Source organism: Pocillopora verrucosa, chromosome 7 (assembly GCF_036669915.1).
Source record: "Pocillopora verrucosa isolate sample1 chromosome 7, ASM3666991v2, whole genome shotgun sequence".
NCBI lineage: Eukaryota > Metazoa > Cnidaria > Anthozoa > Scleractinia > Pocilloporidae > Pocillopora > Pocillopora verrucosa.
The window spans coordinates 11482406-11510283 of NC_089318.1; the positions used below are offsets into that span (position 1 = coordinate 11482406).

At 37.1% G+C, this 27878-nt stretch overlaps 1 protein-coding gene across 2 annotated transcripts; it reads right to left on the minus strand.

The window, feature by feature from the left end:
* Window positions 1-3306: 3306 nt before the first annotated feature.
* LOC131792940 (ATP-binding cassette sub-family C member 4-like) lies at window positions 3307-26254 on the minus strand. 2 transcript variants are annotated; one of them, XM_059110351.2, is made up of 30 exons: window positions 26004-26254; window positions 24062-24282; window positions 23583-23693; window positions 22222-22342; window positions 21508-21723; window positions 21183-21272; window positions 20937-21100; window positions 20496-20621; window positions 19536-19785; window positions 18044-18157; window positions 17778-17825; window positions 17639-17680; window positions 17329-17520; window positions 16847-16941; window positions 16088-16174; window positions 15299-15395; window positions 13656-13928; window positions 13438-13569; window positions 12876-12913; window positions 12398-12654; window positions 11951-12030; window positions 11125-11275; window positions 9886-10116; window positions 9027-9127; window positions 8723-8914; window positions 8049-8204; window positions 7812-7901; window positions 6517-6686; window positions 5961-6066; window positions 3307-4791 (listed from the first exon to the last, which is right to left on the minus strand). In XM_059110351.2, the coding sequence occupies exons 1-30, from the start codon at window positions 26013-26015 to the stop codon at window positions 4495-4497; spliced, it is 4260 nt and encodes a 1419-aa protein (XP_058966334.1). In that variant the 5' UTR covers window positions 26016-26254; the 3' UTR covers window positions 3307-4494. The 2 variants fall into 2 exon arrangements, with proteins under 2 accessions (XP_058966334.1, XP_058966335.1); XM_059110352.2 differs by lacking the exon at window positions 26004-26254 and adding an exon at window positions 25541-25599.
* Window positions 26255-27878: the final 1624 nt, after the last annotated feature.

The following is a 27878-nucleotide window of genomic DNA, read 5'->3' on the forward strand; positions in this document are numbered from 1 at the left end:
ATATTGTATTACACTCTCACCCGATTAGTTACTATTTAAGCTTACCTGAATAACTCGTCGTTCTATTCAATGGGTACTCAGGGTTCAATTTGCTCTATGCAGTAGCTTTGGATTCTTACAAAAACACTTCCCGCGTTATTTCCTGTAGCCACAGCTCCTTCAGGATCGTGTATTGTGTTAAGGTCACTCCATCGAAATAGATCGACGTCATCCGTCCAAGGTTCATCTTTGCCCAAAGGAGTATTGACAAAAGGGAAGATGATAATTCAGTCTGTGTATCGCATTTATTCAAACCCGCCCGCAGAGGTCGCTCCAATTGACCCAACTGAAGGCCGCATTGAATTGATGCTGATAAACGTGTTAAATCTGCATCGAAGCACTATTTCTTTTGTGCCTAACTTGCTTCAAACGTGATTAACTTGGTTAGCCATTGGAATAGATTTACTTGTGGACTGAATTGAGCAGTTCAGTAGCATTCAATGTGATCGTTAACTGGCCAACAAGCGATCTAAGCCTTCATTTCCACAATGCAGTCAGTTTGGATTTGCACAAAAATGTTTTCAAGCCAGTTCCTCTAATAGCAGCTCCTTCAGCATTATTCACTATTTTTAAATCATTCTATCGAAAAGAAACGACCCTATCCAGCCGTTGTTCTTCGATGATGTTGCTCCACTTGAAGAGGGTCATAATCTTCTCGAGGAAAGAAATCTTGCGAAAACATTGGATTGTATTTGAACGCACCAAACACAAATTAACTTTTGATTTAAAGTTGCTTGAAATTTTTTATCAAAACTTGTTTTACAAGGCACTTTTACCTTGGTGGACAGCGTGATCAGCGTGAGTATACCACGTAGATTAAGAAATAAAACCCCAGCGATTTCCAAAATCAAACCGCTGCATGTTAGATTATTAGAAAAGACGGTTTTAGCATTTTGAAGGCATTAAACAAACTTGTTCCTCTAGGCGGAGATGTTCAGCCCACATAACGATTAAGTGCTTGAAATAAGCTCGGCTTTTGCCAGTGTTTGATACCTGAATATTTGTTAAAATAAGATAATGGGGAATTTGACCAAATTAACTATGTGTGGATCTAGTCATGCTTTGGCCTATCTAACTTTGAAATAGGAAATATGAAATCCATTTTAGCAACACAACCGCGAGTTTAAGATTTTGATATGCATAGACCTCTAAGTTAGGACAACATAAACAACTTAAAAAGTCACTTAAAAGAGACATCCAGTCAAATTTTGCCGTGTGGTGAAACTTAACTAAATTATTTATTGCCATACAACAACTACTTCAGCGAGGAAACATCCCGAGGTATGTATTATTGATTTGCAGAAGGACAAAAGCTCTTTCACTCTTCAAGTAACCACATTCGCTCTCATAAAGGGTAAGCTGAGGGTTAAAAAAAACCGCAAGGGAAAGCAAATTGCGATAAAACTAGATAAAACGGCTACGTATCCAAAAATGTCAAACTTTAGGATTTCTTAACGGCCTCCTTAAAAAGTCAATAAAGACACATGAGTCAAGACAAGCTTTGCTACCTTCAAACCAAAACCCAACTTTTGACGAAAGAATCAGCTGTATCACGAGTCACGATGATTTTTTCGCCAAGAAGTCATCGAGCAGTTTCACTGTAAGTTACTCCTTTCTTTAGAGATCGCAAAGGCCGAGGCTATCGTCGCGATCGTCGAGCCGATCAAACCGAGTGAGTTTATAGTCATCTGATTCAAGTTACTCTCAAACAGGGACTTTGATAGTGAAAATCTTATTTAGTTTAAGTACAGCTTTGCCATACTACCATTCCGCTCAAAGGCAAATAACTGACACCAGTATCGTAAATGAATATTTCGTACGTATCGACTTTCTCACAGCACTTGAATTCGCTACCATCTAATTCAATAAAATTTGTGTTTCTTTATTTACCTCGTTGCAGTGCTGTTATCACAGTGACATTGCTTCTGTTTCTACTTTTATTTTCTTGAGGGCAGGGGAGAATTGATGCCTCGTGGGATGGATTTTCGGAAACCTACGTTAGGAGAATACACGGCCCCTTCGAGCGTGCGTTTATACCCGCAGTATCCGCCAGAGGTTTCGGACTGTTCACGCAACAGGATATCGGTCGGCTCAGGAAAGGGCTTGAACTTTATTACAAATGACTTATTACTGTTATTAAAATACGATAGTAGGATACAATTTGTCGGATTTTCATACGAAAAGAAAGGTGCAAACGTAGTCATGTGGAAAGACAAGGAGTATAAGTACATTTCAAAACGTGAAATTAATAACATTAAGGAAGTCGCCATTCTTCGCTTGAGAAATGTCAGCCGAAAAGATTGTTAAACAATCGTGTACGGTGTGGGAACAGGCCCCTTAATCAGCTTTCTTTTTAGCTGAATTCAATGGTTATCTTCCCCTGATTTGTATAGTGGTATGAGTTCGTAATTAACAGCCGTCTTCCGAGTCGGTACGGAGCATAAGGCCGACGACATATAAGAGTAAAATTCCGTGTCATTGGCACTTTAAAGACAGTTTTTTTCTCTAACCAGCTGGCAAATAGCTTCAGTAAAGCCACTCCTACCCACATGAAAATCTCTCCGATTGACAGAGTATTGGCGAAAAGATGACCGTGAATTATCCTCATAAAGTGCTTGATATCACACAAAAGTACAACATACACTTCTTGAGCTAGGTCATGGAACCATTGACTTTCATCAAATTGTGTCATATGGTATTTTTACTTTTAGTCTTTGTTGGGACGCTCGTACAGAAAGGACTACTTAGTAACACAGGGTTGTTGTTTTTTTCTTTTATCATGATTATCATTTCTGATAAAAAAAAAAACAACCATAACATAAGCTCAAGCACCACCCGAAAGGTCGTAGGTTAGACTCCCATTAGGAGCACTCTGGTCGGAGTTCTTTTTCTTCTAGTCAGTGCCTGTGTCATTTTTGGTTTAGTTGTTGTCTTCATTTTTTGAACGGTAAAGTTCTTAGATTCAACATTATTCAATGAAATTTCTCTAATAAGTAGAGCATGCTAAAATTTATTTATGAAAAATATTTCGTTGCTGGTATGATGTAGCGTTTCGTCTCCGCATAGAGACTTATGAGATATTCTTCGGAATTCGCCAGCAAAGTCATGGAGCATAACGCTCGATGTCCCGCTCACAAATCCAAGATGTTGATAATCTGCCCCACCTCTCCCCCCACCGCGCATCTACTGTTACACCACTCACGACCGCTTGCATCTTGAATTTGCGACGTATTATGAGGATTGACGTGTTTCATTGAAAATTGGAAATTGATCGAAAAGGCATTTAATTAGGGCCAACTCAATTAACATGCTGCAACACCACACTCATCTTTTAGTTATAGATCAAAAGTATAGTAGAGTATCAGTGTATCAATTTAATTACAAAATCGTAAAATGTTTCTTTCATGGAGAATATTATTTGTTGACTTCAACTTAGTTTGCATGAACTACATTTCTTTCAACTTTTCAGGCTGTCAATATATGCTATAAGAAATCTTTGAAAAATATCGAAACTATATATCTAATATAACTGCATTAAGTAACATAGTAAAGAAATAATTACTGTACCAAACAGTTTTCTTTGTTTAGAACATCATGACACTACTTGCTTTATGATAAATCTACATCTGAAGCACTTGAGGTCAAAAATCCATTTTCAATTTGGTAACACGCTGCTTGATCAAACAGTAAAAAAAATCATTCCAATTTATATGAAATAAGCTTACGCAAAGGCAGTTTAAGGTCTGTTGTTGCTGTTGTGGGAATAGTTTTTTAAAAGGAGAAATAAACTGCATTAGTGTCACGCTTACTGTAGTCTCCTTCGCAGCCGTTTTTTGGATTCGTCACGCGACGCTCTCTCTCCATCCCTATTGCGTAACGAGACCCTAATTCCACGACATGACTGATATGAGGGACAGTGCTCTGATGCTCCGATTGGTGCAAAAATGCCTCAATGCCGTGACTTGGTCGTTGCGAGATACATACCTCGATGCGGCGATCTGATTGGTGTGAGCAACATACCACTCAATACTCTAAGAAAGACTTACCCAGTTTATTTTTTCAAAAAAAAATTAGAAATAAAATAAGAAATAAAAAATCCATAACTCTCGATCAAATCTATTTTGAAATTAAATTAACGAAAGAAAATCTTTTGAAAGTCAAATTAGCCTAATTATTAGAATTTGTGAACTAAGAGCAGTCTAAAGTGGGCGATAAGCGTACGGACTGGTGACCGTGTCCGCAGGTCAAGCCCTACATCGTCATCGCCGAAAGGAAAGTTTGCCACCGAAAACTAATATTGAGTCTACATTATCGTAAAAATAATTATAATATGTAATTATAATAATTTATATACGATATAAAAAATAGAAACCTTTCACGACGTAATCAAAGCTCTGACGGTGTTTATAAAGATCATTTCTGTGCACGTGTGATGTGTAAAAAGATATTAAATAACTATATAGTGGACTCAAACTGGAGTTGAGACTCGATGCCACTTCCGTTAGGAACAATAGCAGTCAAGGTATTAGACGAGGAAAACTCATCCAAAAAATCTTTACGTTGCCCGTCTATCTCCTCTTCCGCTACTTCTGGTATGGCTTTCTTTGAGTAAAACTTTTGCCGAGCTATCTCGAACAATCGTCCTGCCTCTGTTGGTCCTGTCTGAGACACTAACTGAGCAAAAGTTGTTTTGGGGTTCTTTAGGAGCGTATATGGAGCATCAAATTCTTTCAGCCTCCCTGCATCTAAAACCTGAAAGCATAAGATGAAAGAAACATTTAATATCTTAGTCTGAAGAGAACTGGAAAGAGTCTTACTCGGTCACGACTAGTGATATTTAGAGCGCCAGAAATCCTACTTTCCTTCGAACAATCGAACGATTTTCGCTGGTGTTCACCAAAGAAAAAGAGTTCAAATAGTGGGCGTGGCCTTACAATAACCCCTTAGATAAAGGGGAAATCCCGTTAAGACAGTTTTTGGGACTGGTCTCAAAAAATCCTCCAATGATTTTTTCCAGCAAGTTCAACATATTGTTTTCTGGGGAAAAGCCCGTTTCTTGAGTGCATTTCCGATCGTTGTCAGATTATGATGTTGCTTATGCTATAGTCGATTTATCAGCTATGTTAATTTGCGTAGTTTTATGGATTACCGTTACTGCTATTTTTAGTTCACACGCGTCAATCAAAGAGACGCAGACGAGTTATTCGTAGAACAAACGAAAAAGACAAAAACTGTCAACTGCACGGCTCGAGCCCGACGAAAAACTGAAAAAGAAAAGGTTTCTATTTCTTAGCCTTTAAAGCCAATTTACATCGTTTCAATGTTAAAAACCTTCATTTAAATTGTCGTGTATGAAATTTGAAATTTCGACTACACTCGGAGAAATATTACGATAAAAAGCATTCTTAATTCGTTGAACTATAGTACAGTATTAGATCCAAAACATAAAGCGCTATTTACAAACTAAATTATAAAGCAGCTGATAGGTTAACAATGAACTTAGCACAAGCAGCATTATGAAACTGATATATCCCATTTGTTCGGATTCACTAAACAGCAAGGTCTTACCCTAAAAGGCAAAATAGTGAAGTTAAGAAAAAACAAACACAAGATTTTCCCACACTGTTCTCACAAACTGTCAAACGGGATTTTCCCATAACGTTAGCATATCAATGGCGATCGCCATGCCACGTGTTTAAATCTTTTCGTCAACACGAGTGAAAATGCTTCGACTGCAGAGAGGGAAAGTTGATGGGATTAATGTTAATATCTGAGCAACTGCGCACCTACCCCTTCCCTAACGCATCGACAGTCAACTGATGACAAGCTAGCGTTAAAGTTGGGTTAATGAAGGGTAGGTGCGCAGTTGCTCAGACACTGACATTAAATTCAAGATGACTTCATTCTTAGTGGGTCAGTACCATAACTCTGTCTGAATCCATAATTGTATGCAGACGATGAGCGATCGTCAACACTGTGCAGTGCTTAAACTTTTCTCGGATGGTGGCCTGGATCAAGGCATCTGTCCTAAAAGTAATGAAAAAAAATTCAACACTAAGTCGCTTAGTCGCTATAAATAACTAAGTTGCTATAAATTTTAAGATTTGCACCTGAGTTATTAAAAATTAGTGCACCTTTTTTAGACCAATCACAAACTTCAGTGACACAAAATAAATCAGATGAAATCCCTGTTTCGCTTTCAACATTCAAATGAAAATTTCTTTACCTTAGTTTTCACCTTTACATATAATTTCACAATGAAGCAAAGAATAAGATGGCTTGCAAAGGAAAGTTGGTCGACTTTAGTGTTATAAGTAACAATACAATAATAATATATTATCAGCATGCGACAATTCGATCGAAATGACACCAACAGTAACAACATAAGTAAGAATACGTGTTATTCCGCAGAATAAAGGTTAGTATGTACAGAAATAAACTGAACATAGGTGTAATCCAATTCAGTGATTCACAAACCTGGGGTCCACGTTCGCCGTGGCTTCATCAATCACCAGAATCTTGTTCTGCCTCAGAATGGCCCGAGCTAAACAAACTAGTTGACGCTGACCAACACTGAAGTTTGAGCCTGCCTCAGCAAACTCTGTATCCATTCCCTTGGTGCTCTCAACAGCAACCTTTAACTGCACCTAACAACATTAGCAGAATATTTCTAGTACTGTTATCTACCACCTCGTCTAAGAGAAACAAGTCGAGCAAATGAAACTCTTCTTGTTGTAATATAAGGACAATAATAAGGTTCAAATTATACTTTTCAAAATTTCAGTCGATGTTCCACATTTAAATTAGTAAGAAAGAAACAATAAGCCTTATTTATCCCCAGTAAAATGACTAGCAAAACGTATTAAAAAAATGGGATATATAACTACAATGCTTAAAATACTGGAAAATGAATATTGACATAATAATGTACGTCGGTTATTGAAGAAATGTAAAATGGTTTCCGTGTTTACATAGCCTGACTCGATAAGCTGGAAACCACTCCGCTTCGCGTCGTGGTTTCCTACACTTATCTCGTGTTCTCCCAACCTCCCACGTGTTTACATCAGGCTATGTAAACACGGAAACCATTTTACATTTCTTTTATAAAATAACCAATGGAAGAGGAAGGAAAACCGTGTTTACATACGCTCATGTAAAATGGTTTTATGGCCAATCAGAGCGCGCGTATTATTTGAATTATTTTATAAAACAAATTGACGAATGGGCCTGAACTAAGGGAAAAATACCTTCTAATAGGGATTTATTACGATAGAACAGCTGAAATTTCAAAATAAGGGGAATTAACGCAACTTGCATCAAGAAACAATGTTTGTCGGGACACTAAGGACTCAAAGAGTAAAAACCGCAACACATACAGTGTTAAGAAAAGTGCCTCAAAGGTAAAGGTTAAAAGAAATCAACCAAGCTACTTCGAGTGTTTCATGGTGTCTGTGGTATCGAAGTTTTTGTAGCTGTTTCCTAATAGTGAAAATGTGCGAAGTAAATCGAGATAACAAAGGAAAATAAGGTTGTGGGCAGCAGAATTGTAGCTGAAATTTTTTGTAAAAATTGTACGAATTTGGAGTATTCGTCTTAATTTTATGTGACGTTCATCACTGTAATCAAGCACAAATGACCTTAAAATGTTTCTTTCACTGTATTTAACAATCCGCTCTCTGTTTCATGAAGTCGGTCTCTACGGGTGATAAAAAAAAATACAAACAAGGACCACAAACTAGGATGATGCAATTATTAGTACATGATTTGCAAACCTCCTCTAATACTCTCCACAAATCTAAGTCACTGTGTTCTCTAAACGGATCAATGTTTCTTCTCATGGTGCCGCTGAAAAGAACAGGCTCCTAAAAAGGAAACAAAACATTCAGTGAAAAAATATATAGACATCAGAGTTCAAAATTCCCTCTGGACTGAAAAAGATGAGTCAAAGGTGAGTGAGAGACTTCGTATGCCTATGCACGCTTACCCAACACTTCTCCCGCGCCACTAACCTGCGGTATGATGGACAGTTTACTCCTCAGGTCTTTCAGCCCAATTTCCTGTATGTTAATACCATCAATTTGTATGACACCAGTTGGCTCTGCCAGGCGGAACAAGGTGGATAGCAAGGACGATTTCCCAGCACCTGTGCGCCCCACCACACCTATCTAAAATCATGAACCAAGAAGGTTTTTGTCACAATAACACTCCGCACCTGAAATACTAATACCTTCCATATTGTTGTTGCTGCTGCTCTTGTTGTTCTTGTCGTAAAAATTATTCTTCTCAAACAAAATTCTGGGGGTATGGTTAAGCGGCTTTATAGAGAGAACTGGTGTACATTAAACTGAATCAGGGGTGTTCATGACTATAGTCAAATAAATTCATGCCATAAAACATCATTGAAGAGCACTTACAATGTACCAAAATAAGCTAAACGGCTAAGTTAACGAGAGATATTACGTGAAGTGCAGGTTAATGGTTACAATGTTGACAAATAGATCAAATACAGATCATAAAAGGGCATGGCTTCATTATTGTCCTAATATATTTTACTTATGAATTTAAAACTCAGCCTTATTCCACAGCCGTTTTTTTTAACTCGAAATGTAATAAAGATGAGTTTTTATATTTTATATAAAAGAAACGAAAAGAGGAAAAGAGGAGTCCAAAGGGCGTTGTTTACCTTTTCACTTGGTTGAACAGAACACGATATGCTGTGCAGCACTCTGGGTAAAGATTTGTGATATCTAAAGCTCATTTTCTCGAATTCTATTCTTCCTTTAGGTGGCCAGCCGTCAGGAGGTTTCGTATCTGTTTCTCTAGGGGCTTCGGATTCCAGGTTACAGTATTCCAGGATACGCTCAACAGACGTCATCTATGTGAAGACATCAAAACCAAAATTCTAAGCACCCTAAAACGCGCTTACACCTTGATTAACAATCAAACAATGCATCACTAATGAAAAGTAACCAGTTGGTCGCACTCACCAAATTTTCAACTTCGGCGCTTTGCTTGACGCACTGTTGGAACACACCTGATATCTTAATGGCGTAGCTTAGCGTAAGACCTACCACACCAGCGCTCAAAGCTGCAAAATTCAAATGAGTTCTGTTTCATGCGTAGTTAATAGTAACACATTACACTAAGCCATTGTGCACAAAACAGGGGCCATTCTCCAAACCGCTCTTAGATGGATATGCTATTCACCCTGATACTGTTACGACAATATTGCTTAAAGAGTGAAATAGTCGGAGAACAGTTTAGCTCAACTTAATTAACTTTGTACAACAAATCCACTTTATAACGGCTGCCATATTCTTAGGTTTTGAAATTTAAAACAGAGTCCTGATAATGGCCTCCAACCTCCACTTGCAGAAATCCTCAAATCCTGGACTTCATATTTACTTGAAATTTTTTCTTTTCTGACTTCTGTCAAATATTTAAATTTTCCCTGATTCAAAGTGAAATTCCCTGACTTTCCCCTGACCTAAAAGAAATTTTACACTTTTTCCTGACCTAGGCCGTGTTTACAGAAGAGCTCATTGCCAGATCTGCATATCGATAAAACCCAAGGGAATCTACGTCTCAATGTATGCTTATTATGGAAAATCCGAGGAAAACCTTTCCCTTGATTGTACTGAATTAAAGGAGATACATAAGTAGTGATTCTCAATAGATTATTTTCGCATGACATCGCGGCGTCTCGGTCACCCAAACAACAGAATGACAGCCACGTTAGTGTCCAAGTCAGTCCTGAAGGACTTTTGTTCTATAAAATTCCCATATTAGCTTACCACGCAAATGAGCTTACGTAATATACGAAACTAAAATCTAAGTAACACTTACAAGATTTCAGAGCAGGAGATACTAATGCCACAAAACTGATGAAAATAACACAGAGTACGTCAAGCCTGTAAGAGAGCCATGCTGAAGTTGAGATGAAGGTAAACCAGGCCCTTGTGTGTGCGTCTTGATAGGAGTTCATCTGATCCGTAAATACCTCCTCCACGCCAAATGCACGAATAGTGTCCAGACCTAACAGAGTGGTGGAAAAATGACCGAATAGTGGACTACGGCCTGCAAGATAACAGCAGAGTCTTGGTCAACGATACGTAACATGACGTCGTATTTATTCAATTATATTTAATCGCATGTTCAAGAATGAGCGAGTCTACACGCGAGGGAGCGCTAAAACGCTGCCTTGTACACAAGTAATAACATGATTTTTTTATGTGCTTGAGAGGGCAATTTGTAAACAATAGCCTCCATTTAGTTTGAAAACATTCTGGGACATTTGTCTGTAGACATTATCTGTACGCTGTGGAACCAGGTTTGAAATTGAGGGATATCGCTGAATATTCCCCGATTTTAACAGGAGCATTTGAACAACCGAGAGCGAAAATATCTCATGAATTTTCTAAAACCTTTATAGGAAGAGCACCGTTTTGGTTGAAGAGGAAGGTTATTTATTAAGACGTCAGCCATCTGATTGTTTCTCACAAAGATTTTAACATGCGAATTCGATTAGTCCACCCAATTAAGATATTTTTTGATTGGACAATTCGACTCACGAGGTGATATCTTGCTGGAGTAAAATGATATCACCATACCGCACAGATATTATTATCAGTGACGACTTTATCACACTAATATCCACACACGATTTCTAACAAAATGCTCTGCCAATGGAAGACAAGGTACACAGGGTACCAAACACATTTTGTTGATTTAATGAGTGTGGAATATATTCCCATTGACTTCAATGGAAACCCTATTAAAATTTTGTCCGAATAATGCATGCGGTGAAATATAGAGCTGTATCAGAATCAGGAATGTGTACTTGTACTCGAAAAACCATTTGGCTCATCCTGTACTCAAGCACTAATTTTCTCCATATAAAAAAACTGACTCATACGCACTTTCTTGATGCCTAATCAGCTCCGGCATAAGAGGTGGGGGATAGAGAAATGATGGGAAATAAATATGGTAGAAGTCTCACTTTATCACCACGAATACAGCTCGCTTTCCTTGCCGCCTGAGTTATATGAAGGAAACGAGTTGATCAAAATATACAAATTTACTTACTTATTCCCTCGATTCTTTTCACTTCCCGAGATGTCTTCATGTAGTATGATCTTAGGTACCAGAACACAACCACGATGGGAATGACAACAGCAAATGTAACGGGATTGTTACTGGCTACTAACGCCAAAATCCCAACAACAACGAACAAAGTCTGAAAAAATTCACCATAATTATTACATTGATTGCCTCTTTTCTATCTTAGAAACAAGATTTAAGTATATAATTATGAACAATAGCTTCCATTTGGGGCGAAAATATGCACGATTATTTGCCCACGGACACTATCTGTTCTGAGATAGGAACAGTTTTCCGAGAACGAAGCTCGCAACGCGCAGGAAAAATCTTTACGAACAGCTTACCGTTTACGGCTTGGGATGTTCACTTTTCAGTGTTCTCTAGTACGATTTTATGAGCAAAAGAAAAAAACACGTTTCATCTACAGTAACAAACACACAACGCTTCCTCATCTTTCATTAATTTTTAAACGCAGAGCTTTCCGAACTGGACGTAAGGCTTGAAAGTTAGGGAATATCACTTAAGGTATATTCTCCGATATCCCCCAGATTTAGAAGGGGAATATTCGGTCACATGATGCGTTTAGACCAATAACGCGCCAGCGAAAATTTTTGATTGATCATAATTAGTGCTATAGCCCCTATCAAAATAAACTTAAAGATATACACTTTTAATTTTTCAGAGACCAAGAATATCATTGTCAAATGCTATTGCTTTTGGCTTCCTCCTTACCCAGTTAATGGTTAGTTGGGTGTCACTGTCTAAAGTTTGATATTAGTCATTGCATACTTTTAGTTAAGAAATATTTTACCTGTAGAAAATCACAGTAAGTGAACGGCATCATGTCATCAACAAATCCCATGTCTTTAGAAAATCTGTTTAGAATGCGACCTTAATAATAGGACAATAATAATCTGGTTAGCAACACTACCTCAGTGTAAACACTATTTTGATCCACAAATAAATTTAAATACGACTTTTGTATAAAATTTTGTACAAAAAAACTGTGCCCAATGTATTAAAAGTATTTATTTTGCCTTTTTCCACACTGCTTGCTCCTTAGAGAAGAACAGATGACAGATTTGCTTGAAGGAATTCAGTAAGCTGGGGCATGAAAAGTGTTCTAAAATAACTTAACAGAATATGGACAACTGTAGAGTTACCAAAGCAGTACCGCAGTCCCTACTGACAATTTGTCAAAATAACTATAACATTGTGATAACGTAAAAAGTGCACACACAGGCACACTTGCTCTCACCTATTGAGTTTGTGTCAAAAAAATAAGATGGCGCCCGCAAGAGAGCATTAAACATCTTCTCGTGGAGTTTTCTTGACGCCACAATAGTGAGTTTGAAGAAGAGCTGAGTCCTAAGTAACGTAAAGAAAAGAAGACAAATCACAAACACGGAGTAAATGCCAAGATACAAATCGCGGTTGAGTTCTTGTCCTTGACTGGAGCTGGAAGTGTTGTGTGTATCAAACGTTGCCAACAGGTACTTCTCCTCTTCATTACACCTACAGCCAAAAAGAAATGAAAATTTTTAATTCCTAATCGTTCAAAACGGGCATTACCATCATTTTGGCTCCATTAATTAATATTTTCAAAGTTGCAACGCAGGAAAATTCCACTTCTGGAAATTCCAGGGGTGGCAAAAATTTCTCATTTTTACTGTCATCGTGTAATGCGGTGGAGCAGTCTGAGTATTAATCAACAACGGTGAAGAAGGAAATCTTACCAATAAGACAACCATACATCAGACAACATAAAGACAACCTGAGGAAGAAATGAGGTTTAAATTAAATAGCTTATATTATCCTGGCTTTCCGCAATGTGAATCTTTTGTTCAAGTTATAGATTGAAAACTAAACTAAATTGAATACTTATTGTTTCAGCTTCATATATTATTAACATTGCAACAAGTTACGAATGAGTGAAAGATTTAACACTTCATACGTTGAAAACAAGGCGTGAAAACAAGGTTTGTTAATCTGCTATTTGCACATGAGAATAATTTTTCACTTCAGAAAAAATCAGGGAAAGCATAAGTCTGATTAACTGTGATTGTTCAACCTCTACACCAATCAGAAGCAAATTAAAAAAAATACCCGAAATTGGTCCCTTGCGTTATTCCCGTGCGCAGGGTCGTTAACAAGGTCTCACTTGGAGTTTACACGGGTTTCCCACGGTATTTCATTTCTTTTCTCATAGGTCGTTGTGATTAACTTCACCTTACTATTATGGCACTCCACTGAGAACCACTTAAAAACTTCACAAACGCGAAACGCACTCTGATTTACCTGTGTTATTGCAAACAAGAGCACCACAAAAAGAGAGGCACTCAGGCTGTGTAATGACTTGAAATACTGAACATAAGTGTCCCGTGTCACCGCACCTTCTTGCTTAGTCTCTTTAGGAAGGATATTCTCGTCCTTTAAGAAAATATCAAATTCACAGTTGCTGAGAGATGTGTTCTGGGATTAATTAGAAGGTAGCAATTCATCCAAACAAAACTTACGAAAATGGATACTTCAGTTTCAGATGTCATGATTGATAACTGGCTTTCCAGCATAAAGCTTGTTCTGTGAGAAGACCGTGATTGAACACTGTCTGAGCGACCCAAGGAGAACCCATGTTGACTTTGGAGCCGGCTAAATGACCGCTTTACTCCTGGTTCATCAGATTCAGATTCAATGGCAGAATCATCGTCCTCTTCCTCAATCAGTAATGCCATAAAATCAAAGCCAGATTTAGCAAGTTCTTGGTAGCTACCCTGACCGATGCAGACACCCTTCAAGATAAAAAATTATTGTTTCCAAAGCAGATGATAAAATCATTTCTAATCTTTCATTACATCTTTTTGTAATTTACTTGCAAATATTGCAGGAAGAGATTACGATACTTTTAAGAAGGTAAAAAAAGTTTTGGGAGCTAAAAGTGAAATACAGATATGTTAACGAAACCTCGAGTTATGGCCACTTACAGTACTCCAAATTAAAATGGGCTGCTCATTAATAATACGGCCGCAAAACAACCAAGATTTATTATTTCAAATTAAGCTCTGAAGAAGGTAAGAAGACACTGCCCCGGTAAACAATTTGGCAATTGTTCAACTATTACGTCACTTTAACACGGCAAGGCAAAAATACGGAAGGTGCGCGGGCTCGATGATAACCACGATAATATGCTAAAACATGGCGCCCATTTCAGGTTGAGTGAGGCAGGTTTCTTTGAAACAAGATGTTGGTTCTACAAGATGTTGTTTCTAAAAGATCGTGGAAGTAGAATGAAGTAAGTAGCGAATTCGGAATGTAAGTAGCGAACATGTCGCGAACTCGAAGGTAGCGTACTCGACAAGTAGCGAAACCGGCTGATACCCCTACTATCATGAGGCTAACGCAATACTATCACTTTCGATATCACTAAAATAAGGACTAATTACTAATTACCGTTACACTCCCTTGACTATGGAATAGTGTACTATTTTAATTAGTTTTTAAATAAATCATGAACATGTGTAACAATAGGATTTTTAGTTATCAAGTTCTTTCATGCTTACGCTCAAAAAAATACAATATTCCACGTAGAAAGCTTAGATCAACAAAGCGTAAACGCTACCAGTTCTCTCCTTAGTCACCCGTAAGCAGTTGTTATTAGTGTTAAACTGTAACAGCCACCTGTCATGTCCTTTTGTGTAACTGTTATCCACCGGAACTCTTTAAAAGTAATTAATGTTGTAAAAGGCGAAATTCCTGCTTAGCCAATAGTGTAGTAGATTACATGATCCTTTAGATTATTCATGACATTACGTTATCCATGTACGTTAGGCTTAAATAGGACTGTTCTGTAAAGCTTAGCGGTTAGGTTAGGGTGAGAGAAAGTTAGGAAGAGAACGGGGTTGAACCAGCCCTGGCCAGGTCCGTTCTGGTCAAAATTGTAGTAGAGCTTGAAGATTAAATCTACGTTGGAGCCAACCCTGTTGTCGTTAGTCATTCTCTCAAGGATAGTCAGCAACCGTAATAGATTCCGGTTACCTTCCCGCAGCCAGCGAGTGCCCCCAAGGAAAGCCTTTACCCAGAAGAGTTTTTAAGAGTTGTCCCCGTCCGTCCGTTCATTTGTGAAGGCAAAACCCTGTTTTCACACATGGAATAACATACGTACATCTGACAAAACAAGCAGCTGATCAGCTTCCTTCAAGTACTGCAGCTGATGGGTGACTAAGATACGAGGCTTCTGAGCCAAATGTCCACAAATACACCTAGATACAGACAAGCAAAACATAGAGCAAAGGCATTATAATCAAAGATGACTCTGAGCCTCTTAAACTTTATTTTAGAAACTTTGCTGAAAGTTCAGTTAGGAAAAAATAAGGTGTTTTGAAGCTCATTTGAAATCTTACGAGTAGCTAAACATCGGGAACGTTTTTGGTAGGTTGCATCTGTCAAGATACTGATTAAACGAATTTTGTAAATTTATCTTATACCACGTTTTCGTCATAAACTGTAAAGAGGTGATGGAACTATCCCAAAAAGGCAAAATTAAATACAAGACTAAAAGGGGCATGAAGGAGACAGTTACGTGCTCGGTAACTGCAGACATCAAGCCTCACTACTGATGCGCGCAATAGCGGCAGGTTATTAAATGACCCAGTGTTTCGTTGTATACTCCTCAGAAATTTCCAGTTTTGTTATTTCTTGTATTGTTATCACTATTCTCTTCTTTTCGCTTTTGTAGCGCACATTTGATATTTATAATTCTTAGAATATGGGTCAAAATACTGTAAAGGTGAAAGTCCATAGTAGAGGGTGTCTGCAAGGCGAGAGTTGAATGATTGTATGTATTATTCACAATAAGACTACATGTATTCACTACAAACATTTTCAAATCAATAAAACTTTTCTACACAGCTATATATCAGCACTAGAAAACAGAAAGATATAGTAAATTTACTTGTCAAACAAATGTCTTCCAACATCTGCATCCACAGCACTCAGAGGGTCATCCATAATGTAAATATCTGCATCAGCATAGACAGCCCTGAGAATACAAAGTAAGAGTTGATAACAGAGTGAGCCAACACAATCATTTGATTTCACAGTATGACACTTATGAGGAGAAAAAAGCAAACCATAGAGAATGAAAATGGGATACAAAGCAATTCTAGCATTTCCATGTATTAACTGGAAGATGTAACTATCCAAGTTAGTATATACATGTACCACATAGGTAAATAGTACTTTTCAAGTGCGCTGATTGGCTGGTTTGCAAATGATTAGCAAGTACTATCTACCTTCAAGCTGCCATAGAGAAAAAAACATGCATCATCAATTTAATTTCTGACCATTTTTTGGTATATCCAAAGAAATAAACTAACTTTTTGGTATATTAAAACAAATATTCACCTCAGTGTTAGAGAAAGTAGTGGATATTAACCTTGCTGTTTAGTGGCTTGGTAAATAGCAACCACTATTCACCTTCACTTTGGTAAACAACTGTTAAATAATTTATAAAGTAAACGTTTTGTGTTCTTCCAAATGAAAACTTTAAATTTATTCCCTTTATTGGACAAATTTTTCTGTAGGTATTGCGATACAAGAATAAATACTGAATGAATACTCTGAATGACAAATGGTTGCTGTTAAAACAAAATTATACTCTCTAGTTAAAAGAAATTCTAAAAAATCAGATTCCTCAAACATTAAAAACAACCTTGCTAAATTAACTCTTGCCCTTTGCCCTCCACTTAAGGAAACACCTCGCTCACCCACAAGAGTCATGTCCCCATCTGCCAACAGATCAATATCCTTGGGAGAAAAAAAAAGAGAAAACTTTTAAGACAAACTTGAAATAATAAACTCAAAGTGGAACTGGTATGAGAAATGTCAAACCAGGGAAACCCTGAGCTACTGTACAACACAACAATTTCCCCTGTGGCCACAAACACTCACACCCAGTCCCCCTCCTGAAGCTGTTCATTTATCATATAAATGATTGTAAGGAGTACTGGGGTTGTCCTAGAAACTTTTATGCAAAGTCACTGACAGTGCAGAACTCTCAACCATTTGGGAAGAACTCATTCTCAGTGTCATAATAAGCGAATACAACTCTGTAATTAAGTCTTTAATGAAAACATGGCTCAACTAAAAATAGACAATGGTCCAAAATTTGTTATGAATGAAGAGCATGCATACCTTTTGTAGGGCACATGCCTTTATCACTTCACTGTATCTGCTTTCATCGTATTCACTGCCAAATATAATATTCTGTTGCAAAGAACTATTGTAAATCCAGGCCTGTTGAGATGCATAGCCAATTTTTCCCCTCACAGTAATTTGACCTTCAGTCAAAGGGAGCTCTCCCAGAATGGACATTAAGAGAGATGACTGTAAATGGAAAATAACAATTGCATGTTTTTTTCAGATTTTTCTCAGAAACTACCAATTCATATAATAATATTTTGGGATAAAAGTCTTCATCAGACTCACAAAGTAATAAACTAACCTTTCCAGAGCCTACTGCTCCAATAACTGCTAGAAGTTCACCCTTTGAGAAAAAATTAATGCTTTCAGATGAAAAAAAATAAATGAAATAAAAGGGTGAAATATAAAAATAGACAATAGGGGGCCAGCTTTGTGCTCACCTGAGATACATCAAAGTTAAGGTTGCTGAGGGTTGGTTTTACTAAATTCTGTGAAATTCGTAACAGAAATTATTGTTACCAAAAAGATATAGAATGAATGTGAAACTTTAACACATGTATAGTCAAAAAGGTACATGTACACAATATGCATTTTAAGTAAATATGAGAGTGCTGTGGGATTATCTTCAATTGTTTCTAGTTTTAGTTGTTCAATAATTTTATGTAGTCTATGGTAAGAATTTTCAATGACATGTGGAAAAACATACCTTATTCCAACTGGCATACACATTTTCAGCTTTAATACCACAATCTTCAGGTTTTGGTCTCAAATTTGAAGTTACCAAACCATGAGAGTGCAACTCATCTAGGAGAAGTAGTCTCTAAAAAAAAAAAAAAAAAAAAAAAAAAAGGTGGTGGCTATTCACAAGAACCCTTGATTTCATTCCACTCTTGTAAATACCATCTCAAGCATTTTTGGGATTGCATGATATTGGTGTCTTGTAGTTTTGGGATGGTGAGACTCCACAGAAAATAACATCATTAAACAAAAGCAGCTGCATCATTTTTCTTTCTGACAGTAAGATTCAACAAAGGAGTATGACAACTTTTGACAAATTACAGTAGTTGCATTGTTCTTACTGAAGCTGCAATTTTGCACTACTGTTTTGTGATTCGCAATACAAAAAGGGCAGAGACTAAAGTATGTGAGCATTAAGTAAACCATCCTTGGTTTGCACTGTCATGCAGTCAAAATCTAAACCACTGAATGCCTGATGCTAGCAGGGCAAACTATTGTAGATGACTGATAACTAAACAATTTGCCCAAGTTTCAGGTCTGCAGGGTTTTTTGCTGCTGAGTTGTTTGCCAAAATGTCAGACAAAAAATTTATAGAGCTCAGTATGGGGAGGCCATTTTGAAGTCTTGTTTTGCAACTAAAGTGATTAGTTATCCACATCTTCACATATTTTTTAATGTTTTTAATGCCTAGGGAACAAAATGTCAGATGATAAAATTACAATTTACAAACATGTCAGCTTTCCTGGTCACTCTCTAATGGCCCTTTTTTTAAAATGGAGAACCCCATGACGCTGAAACCTTACCAAAAGGTTAATGTTCAGGAGGTCTTTTGTTCTTCAGTGGAAAATCTGTATTAGCCCTTGTTATTTTGGACTTTTATGACCTAATTTGCAAACCAAGGATAACGTATATGCAAGACTACATGACATTGTATGTCTTCTTAAAAAAAAAAACTACAGCCACACTGTAAGTTATCACCAAAATTCAGAGTTACTGCAACCATTGGAATACTTCTAGAAATCTACCGAAAATATGACCTAGTCTTTGACCTTTCCTTGTTCTCTTTTTTTTAAAAGGTTCATTGCATGGTACAGATAATGAGAACACACTTCTCATCCTCAAAATCAATGATCAATGATGCAATAGAAGAAACAAAAACATGAGAGCTCTGTTTTGTCTCCCTCAAATAAAATCCAATATGGTAGCCAGTATGTTACATGTATTACACTCTTCCCTATAAGAATCAAATTCTACTGGAAATTCAAAGCAAGTTGTTTATGTTATTTCAAAAGAAATTTTCTTTCATCCTGGGAAGCATTCAAATTTTGGTGATACATTTATTAGATTATGTTTACTTTTAGAAAAAGGCTCCATTTCTATGCATCTGTGTTAATATGACCCTGCTTCCCTTAAAAGGAAATTAATAATACTGAAGAGTACAGTTTCTAACTTAGACATACCTGCATCCTTTCAATGGAAACTCTTCCTTCATTCATAAGAGTTATAGCAATAGGGAAAAACAGCGTCATTACTATACGAACAGAATTGAACAAAGACAGGCAAGTGAAGACCTTCTGAGCAGTTAAAATGTGGCCAGTCAACACATATGTCATGAATGTTACAAATGTCACTAGCACTGAAGAACTAAAGAAGAATGACAAAAATGAGCCACGCACACAGGCCAGCTTTCGAAACCAGGAGAGTTCAGTGCTGTAAAGGAAAGAGAAATTATCATTCCACTAGACACTTAAGGAACCAAGTTACTCTCTAGTCCATAATTTCATAATGGGAGAGAGTAACATTCAGGGGCTTCATAACAATTTCTTTCATACTCAGCTGCCAATGGTGTAATAGGCAGTGGTGCTTTGAGGTTAAATACAAACAGAAGACCTGCTCCCAAGCTAAACAGACAGTGATGAGAGGTCTCAAAAGTGGCAACAGACCATAGGTAACTAGCTTTTACTGAAAACCCTACATTCGATAAAACAAAATTCAGAGATAATCCAGAAAAAAAATAGCATCAACATGGTTAATTGAGTTCAAAGTGTATGCACTTCTACCCCAATACATTGTACAGCACATGATCCCAAAAACTCAAAAAATAAGATTAAATCAACACAAAAAGTGACAGTAAATATAATAAATACTTTTTCTCCACTTATTTACATGAATTTTGTCAGTGTGAAGGTACTGTATGTTTGCATCCTTAACAAGCTAAAGGTAATTGCTTAAGTGACATTCAATAATACATGATAGATTGCTCATTAATCCTTAAGGTAAAACAAAAAAAATAACTTAATTATGACCATGAGATACATGTACTTTGGTCTATGTGTTTCGTGTCTGATTGCTAGTAAGTCAACTCTACTTCCTTCTAGAAGGTCCCCAAAATAATTATTATTGTGTGCAGGTGTTCTTACTTTCTTATTTTCCTGATCCATTGTGAAATGGAATCCTCCCAGGTGTACAACTTTATTACTCGCATTCCACTAATTGCCTCATTCATCAATTTAACACGCTCATCAATGTAACTTGAAGCTTGGCGTCTTATGAACATAAAAATTGGGGTGTTAGTATTATCAAAGATACATTATAGTAACAGGACTTCAAAGGATCCAATTTAGGGAGTAGTCAGGCAATAAATTGTTCTAGTATGTGCATAGCCCAAGGCAAATTACAGAACAAATAAAGGTTGTGATGATCTAAGAAGAGGTAAGCATTTTGTTTCTGACACAGTTAAGGTAAAAGGAATATTACAGAGAAAGATAATTAATATTTCAATTATATAATTTTGCTATCCTAGAAGCATGTTTCAGAAACAGAATTCCACTTAAAACAGACATGCTATGAAATATATCCACCTGAAATACATAAGAGCATCGCCCATTTTAATCTGCATGGGTACCATGACAAACAGGAGACCCATCCCAGCCAATGATGATGCACCAATCTCTCTCCACAGTAGTCCAAGTACAGCAACAGCTTCTAAAGGACCAAGGACCAGGTAGTGGAGAAAGAAACAAGCCTTCCAAGGGAAAATGAAATGTGAACATCACATAATACATCATGAATAACATTCAGCACCACATAACAGACATGCTACAAACCCAGTCAAACTTCTGAGTGTCTGATGAAACCAAGTTCACAATATTTCCAGTAGTTGTACTAGCCAATGCTGCATTGCTGAGCTTAAGCACCTGGGATAAAACACAGGAATGCAGATCAACATAACTGTGATCTTATTTCAATTCAAGTAAGTCATAGCATACAATTTTCCAGTCAGTAGAATTTTTGTAAGGCAAACTGTCATGTAATTACTTCTAGCTTCATTTCACAAACTTTGTCCAAAATGTAACACTCATATGATCCTGACATGAATAGCAGTAGTTAAAGATAGTCCCTTGATGCAACAGAGTTTTACATCCTAATTACCTTATCATAAACAAGAGATGTACAGGCAATCCTAACCCTCATACCATAGCACTGCCGTAAAAATGTGAACGGGGTCATGAGAAAGCTAGACATGACACTGCACAGACACACTGCTAGAGCATACAAAAAGGCTTCCTTCTGTGTTGTTGTGGTTTCTTCATTGAAATAACCAATGAGTAGACCAAGAAATATGGGTTGAATGATTCTTAAAGCATCCTACAAAAGAATAAATTACCACTCAAATTTTTGCTGTAGCTTAAAATGAATTTCAGATGAAAATATTACAAAGGATCTTTTTTTCTTTGTTCAAAATACATACTGTAGTTCTTTGTCGAGAGGAAATTAACAATTAAACTTACAGTTTACAATCATTTCAGTCTAAAGATATTTTAAACTAATAAATATACTCACAAAAAGAGGAAATAAAAAGCACCAGCTTCAATGTCTGTGGTATATACATGTAACTGCCTTTTTGGAACAATACAGACTCTGAAATGTTTCAAATTTACTGGGCCAATACTAATATTTAAGAAATAAAAAAATTAATTCTAGTGTGTGACACTATGACCAATTGTGGTTTAGTCCTGAGCCCTAAATGGGGAAAAAATATATCTTTGCAGGTATACTACTGTGTATATTTAAATCCATACCTGCATCATAAATGTAGCTTTAAAATCCCAAACAAGAATTCAGGAATAAATTAAGAGTACTCACAGTTATGATTGCAAAAACACTTAGACGCAAATATCCCATTCCAAATGCCTTCACAATGGCACGAGATAAGCTGGGGGTCTTCTCCTTATCTTCTGCCAGATATCGCTCTTTCTTCCACTCTCTTCATATACAAACAAACAAGTGTTGAAAAGGTTCCTTGTTGATGAGTACCTGAACTCTATAATCTACCAAGGCTATGTTTTTTCAAAGGGAGGCAGGTGGAATGCAGTATTTAGACTAAGAAGACTGCCAAGAGTACCTTGACATTTATACCTGAATTTTTTAATTTACAAGAAGAACACAGCATCATGTGCATCAGTAATGACATCACTCCTTTAGTCTTTGTCCCTTAAAAATTTAATGTCTTACTGTGACGAAATACTGTTAGAAGCATAACAGCATAAATTACCTGGCTATATAGAAGCAACAAACATAGGCACATGCAATTGAACTTATCACAATGAGCCCACCACCAATGATTATATAATGATATGTGCATTCAGGATATTTCTTTGGTCCTTTTGAACATGTAACTGCTCTGTTTATGTTGCAGTAATAAATAAGGCTTTTTAACCCAAACTTATGTTTACATTACCATTAGAACATTGATGGTTTTTTTCTATCAAGGCCATGTTTTTCCAGAGGGAGGCAGGTGGAATGCAGTATTTAGATTTAGAAGACTACCAAGAGTACCTTGACATTTACACCTGAATTTTTTAATTTACCAGAAGAAAAAAGTTTCATGTGCATCAAGAATGACATCACTCCTTTAGTCTTTTTTCTCTAAAAACTCAATGTCCTACCATTAGAATATTGATGGTTTTGGGAAAAAATTTGCATCAATTACTTTTCCCATGGTACCTTTTAAATTTGCAACAGTAATGTATTCCAAAAGAGATCCACATATTTGAGCTGTTGAACTGTTTGTTTTGGCAGGCTTTTTGGTTGAGAAACTGCACAATATCAGAAATTTTATAAAAATGAGTTAGAGTTAATTTAGCCATTAGTGACACTTTTTCATGAAAAAATTGATATCAAGAGCAAAATTTTTGAGTGGAGCTTCAAAGATATGTACCATTTAATAGTTTAGTGCCTAGCAAAAGTAATTGCTTCCAGCCAAAAGTAATTCAGGTTACACTGTGACAATACTTGGTAGAATTATTTTCCATAATTTATCAGGTGATTTGGTATATGATTTGTCACAACCCCAGTTGTCAGAACACTAGAAATGTAATATCTGGAGTTTGAAATTAAATAAACATGTACCAGTATATTTAATTTTGGTCTCTCAGTCTCACACTAGAGAGGAGCTCTTAAGAATCAGTTAACATACATGTAATATAAAACATTTAGAGATTTACCTTTGAAGCTTATCTCCAAGTTCACCGGTAGAATCTTGTGTTCTAAGCCCATACAGGTCCTCTGCCTCAAGAGGTTTTTTACTTCCTTGGGACAAGAGAGGATTAAGCCACCTGTTAACAGAAATAAGAAAAAAAGACAGCACATGAAGATTTCTTTGAAAGGACTCCAATTTTGAGGGGACAAAGAGATTTGCAATGTTACTGTGTTACTCGATTTCATGCTGTATTTTGGAGTTTTGTGGTAATCTCATGCAGTATGTTCCATTTGTATCATGAAACCAATGAAAATCAAAACAGCATTCTTCAAAAAAACTAGACAGATCATGAGCCTACTTGTTCCTGTCACCAGCAAGTGAATGCAACATTAACAACAACACCCCTCTTAAGTTCTTAGTCTTACAACCTTCTCTTTACTCATAACACTATTATGAATAATTCTCTGAATGGAGGAAGAACACATTATCTATGATTTCACTTACGAAAATGTGACAAATCTAGAGACAACATTCACCGCAGGCATTGGTGATGGTTTAATTCCAGGATCACTTCCTCTTCGCTCTTCCCCACCCAATAAAGAATCTTTGAGGTCATCCTCATCTTCATTTTCACTTCCACCATCAGCAATAGGTGTGATCTTAATGTCTATTAAATCTTCTGCATCCATTTCTCTTTCTTGGTCCAGTATACTGCAACCAGCAAACTGCAGTGAACAAAATATATGACAGCAAGAATGTGGTGTCAAAATGAGTTGCAAAAATAAGTCCTGAGTAAAGGGGCTCCATAGAGTTTTAGGCAGACTATGATATGCATCAGTGTTTAGCCCTCAACATGTTACATAATAGCACTTCCTCATGATCGATATCTGAACATTTGTTAACTTTTGCATCTGTTGCCATTTCACAATTTTTCCCCCAGTATTTTCTTTTCTGTTGACCTCTTTTTCAGGCATAGTATGGGTATAGTTGCTGTAAATTCTAGACTCTATTATGAAAAATATGCATTGTTTTACCCCGTTTTAATACAGTTGGACCTGTGTAGAGAGTGGGAGGGTGATCCCATAATACATGTTCCACAGAACAGAGTTATCATAATAGACTATGAAAAACACCATTATATGCCACAATTGAATAGGGAATATATTTTGTTTTAAGGAGTACTGTTAGTTTTATCTCAGTGGACCGTTCTACACAAGTGTGCGACGATTTAAGACCGCGGCCGCACAATAGAGGTGACCGCAGGTAACCACTCAACAGAGGTGAAAATTACAGTGATCAAGAGGGAAAATTTCGGGACTTCGAAAACCGACCGGTTAATACAGGGAGAGCGCTTAATACAATGCCGCTTGATTCAGGTTCGTGCGATCGCCATGTTTGTTTTGTTTGTTGACATTTCAAAAACTCGCGGTTTGTCCACGTCCAGTTTTCACACGGTCAAAGACCCCATGGAGCTTCCTCGAGGGTGACAAGTTACTTTTAAGTGCATTCAGTCGTAAAGATCATGGATGTAAATTGAACAGAAACTTTCCAAATTTACTTCTGTACACGTATGCCCTAAGAACAACCTCACAACTGTTGTTCGAACTTAAGCCTTCCAGAGCGCAATTCCAGAACTCTGTGAACTAATCGGCCACGCCGCCGAATCAATGTAAACATCACAGCAGATACAAGGTTATGCAAAGATTTTGAACAATTCTTCTGATATCGATCATATGAATCAACTACTAATGGGAAGTTTAGAAGAACGTGTTGGCAAAAAAACGACGAGACAAGCTTGAGCTTTAATTATTAATTTGAAAATAATTCTTTTATACTAGATCATATCCATGTTGTTTGGGAGGTGAACTAAGTGACCTATTGCTCATATGCAGACTATACCAGGCTTGGAGCTCAACATGCGCAGAAGTCTGCACTAGTGAATCGCTTGACTAGTGCATAAACAGGATTTAGAAAGATTCTTACCTGAAATCAGATTAGCATCAGCAACCTGTAACACGTTCGCACAAGAGGTGACGCCCGTTCCAGTCTCCTCTACAGTCTCCTCAAAGTTTCGTTAATCATTAAGAGTCCTCATGTAAGAAAAATTAATTTACGAAGAAGAGGCTAGAGTCCAAACTGAATGAACCACAACAGTTGGCTAAAAATAAAAAACCGAAACTTCTTAAAATTCCAAACAAGGGGGTAACAAATTTTTCGCGTACCTCTGTTGTTTGTTTTGACGGAGTGCAGTTAGTTTTTATTGAGCCTTCGTTCATGCAAATTTGTTACCTCTTTGTTTGGAATTTTATAAGTAGTTTCAGATTTTTTACTTTACCGATTGTTGTGGTTTATTTAACAAGTTAAACACATATCTTCTACGGAGTTTGGACCCCAGGCCTCTTTTATTAAATGAATATTTTTACACTTCTTTCCAAACCTGTCTCACCTTTGAGGTCATCTCCGAGGTTAAAGCATCGATGGACAGCCTTTGGTATGAAAAAATGTAAATTTATATATGAGAAAACCGTAAATTAAAAAAAAAAAAGACATTTGCCATTGATGATTGAGATTGACGAACTTATAACTAAGATCGCGAGTTTGCGACAGAAGATACTACGACGGAGTAGAGGGCTCATGACTCGAAAGCGACGCCGTTTGGTCACGTCATACAGCACCTCGTTGCAGTCGGGAGTTACCAGAGTGGTATTACATCACGGGCGACGAGTGGGGGATGATCCGATGAAGAAAGGAGCGAAATACGAGTGGTCAGCGGGGAAACAAATTTAATACCTCATATAGAGACATATCAGTTATAATTGCGGAAAACAATAGTGTTGTAAAGCCGAAATATCAACAGTATACTTCGCTAAATAAAATGTGAAACAATTTTTCAAAAGTGTTGATGGCTCATATATCTTTTACTGCTGTATTAAACAATGGAGGCATGGGGAAAGGCATCAGTGGCATCCGGAAAGGCACTGAGAAGAATTATATTTACGTTTTGTAACTTGCTGCGTGACGAAAACAGAAAACCAAAACCGTGGTCCCCTAATGAATTCTCCCACCTTGCCCAAAAAATTTTCAAATTTTCCGCAACTTCACCTTTTCCTATTCGTAGGTCCGGCCAAGCCTTTATGGTCATTGGCCCCCGTATAGCCACTAACTATGGCTTGTAAATACAGGTGTTTAGTGTTAAATTGTAAAACTCCCCGAAGAAGTCTACGACAGTTAAACGAAACGCGTCGGAGAATAAAGAAATTTTACGACTACCGTTCGTAGAGTGCTGCTCATCAGTTTAGTTTTAAAGATTTTTTTTTTTGAATTTGATGCGATAGCTGTGGTCAGTTTTTCCATGCAGGTTGTCTGGATGTACCTTTCGCAGAGACGTGGGGGGGACAGAGACACCAACACAACATTTCACCTGCCGTTCGCTTCGAATTTAATTAAATTCATCCCGAGTTCATTTGTTAAATAAAATAGGAAAAAAAAACACTTCGAACGGAAAACAGAATTATTTTAACGCCTGGATTTTCTGGAAAAAGGTCTCCTAAACGAGGGGCCCTAATTATTAATATTTAAGCATGGTAAACACATTAGCCTTAACTTGGCTGTTTTTCGAAGCTCAGTGTTTTCCTACATGCCTTTTTCACGTGAAATGAGGCGATTGAATATATATAATAAACGCTAAAAGAACTACAGCTGACTCTAAAAATATAGAAATCTAGAACGAAATTTTTTTAGAGTTGCTTAGCTCTTCATTTTTCCGGAATCGAAAGTCGGGATTGCAAAATTCAAGTGAAAAGCAAACCGACTGTGATTTACGCCTTAAACAAGTCAAGATACATATCGTTTCCAGAAAAAGGGTTTAACCGGTGAAGTGGCTAAGGCCCTTTGTTCCACGTCTTCTATTACCATGTTAGCAATGACAGCAAAGGCGGGCGATCCCATCGCTGTACCAAAAACTTGTTGATAATAGGTGCCGTTATATGTAAATTGCGTGGTTTTGAGGCAAAAAGACAGCAGATGAATAATATCCTTCACAGGAAAAGAAGTTCTTTGTCCCAGGGAAGAATCTTCTCTGAGTCTCTCCTCCGCAACCTTAACCGCAAGATCAACTGGGATTTTAGTGAATAGCGAAACAACGTCGAAAGATACTAATTTTTCACAAGCGTTAAGAGTTTTATCTCTTATGAAATCCGCAAATTCGCAGGAATGTAATCAGTATTCCCAACAACAGGCGACAAAATTCTCGCAAGATAACCAGAAATTGCATAAGTCGGAGAATTAACAAGAGACAATGGGTCCCAAAGGAATTCCCGGT

Coding starts and splice junctions, on each gene's coding strand:
- LOC131792940 (XM_059110351.2), bottom strand. Junction 16,942..17,328: donor AGGCATGTGCCCTACAAAAG/GTATGCATGCTC, acceptor TTTTCTCCCAAG/GATATTGATCTGTTGGCAGA. Junction 6,687..7,811: donor TGTGGAGAGTATTAGAGGAG/GTTTGCAAATCA, acceptor TAATGTTGTTAG/GTGCAGTTAAAGGTTGCTGT.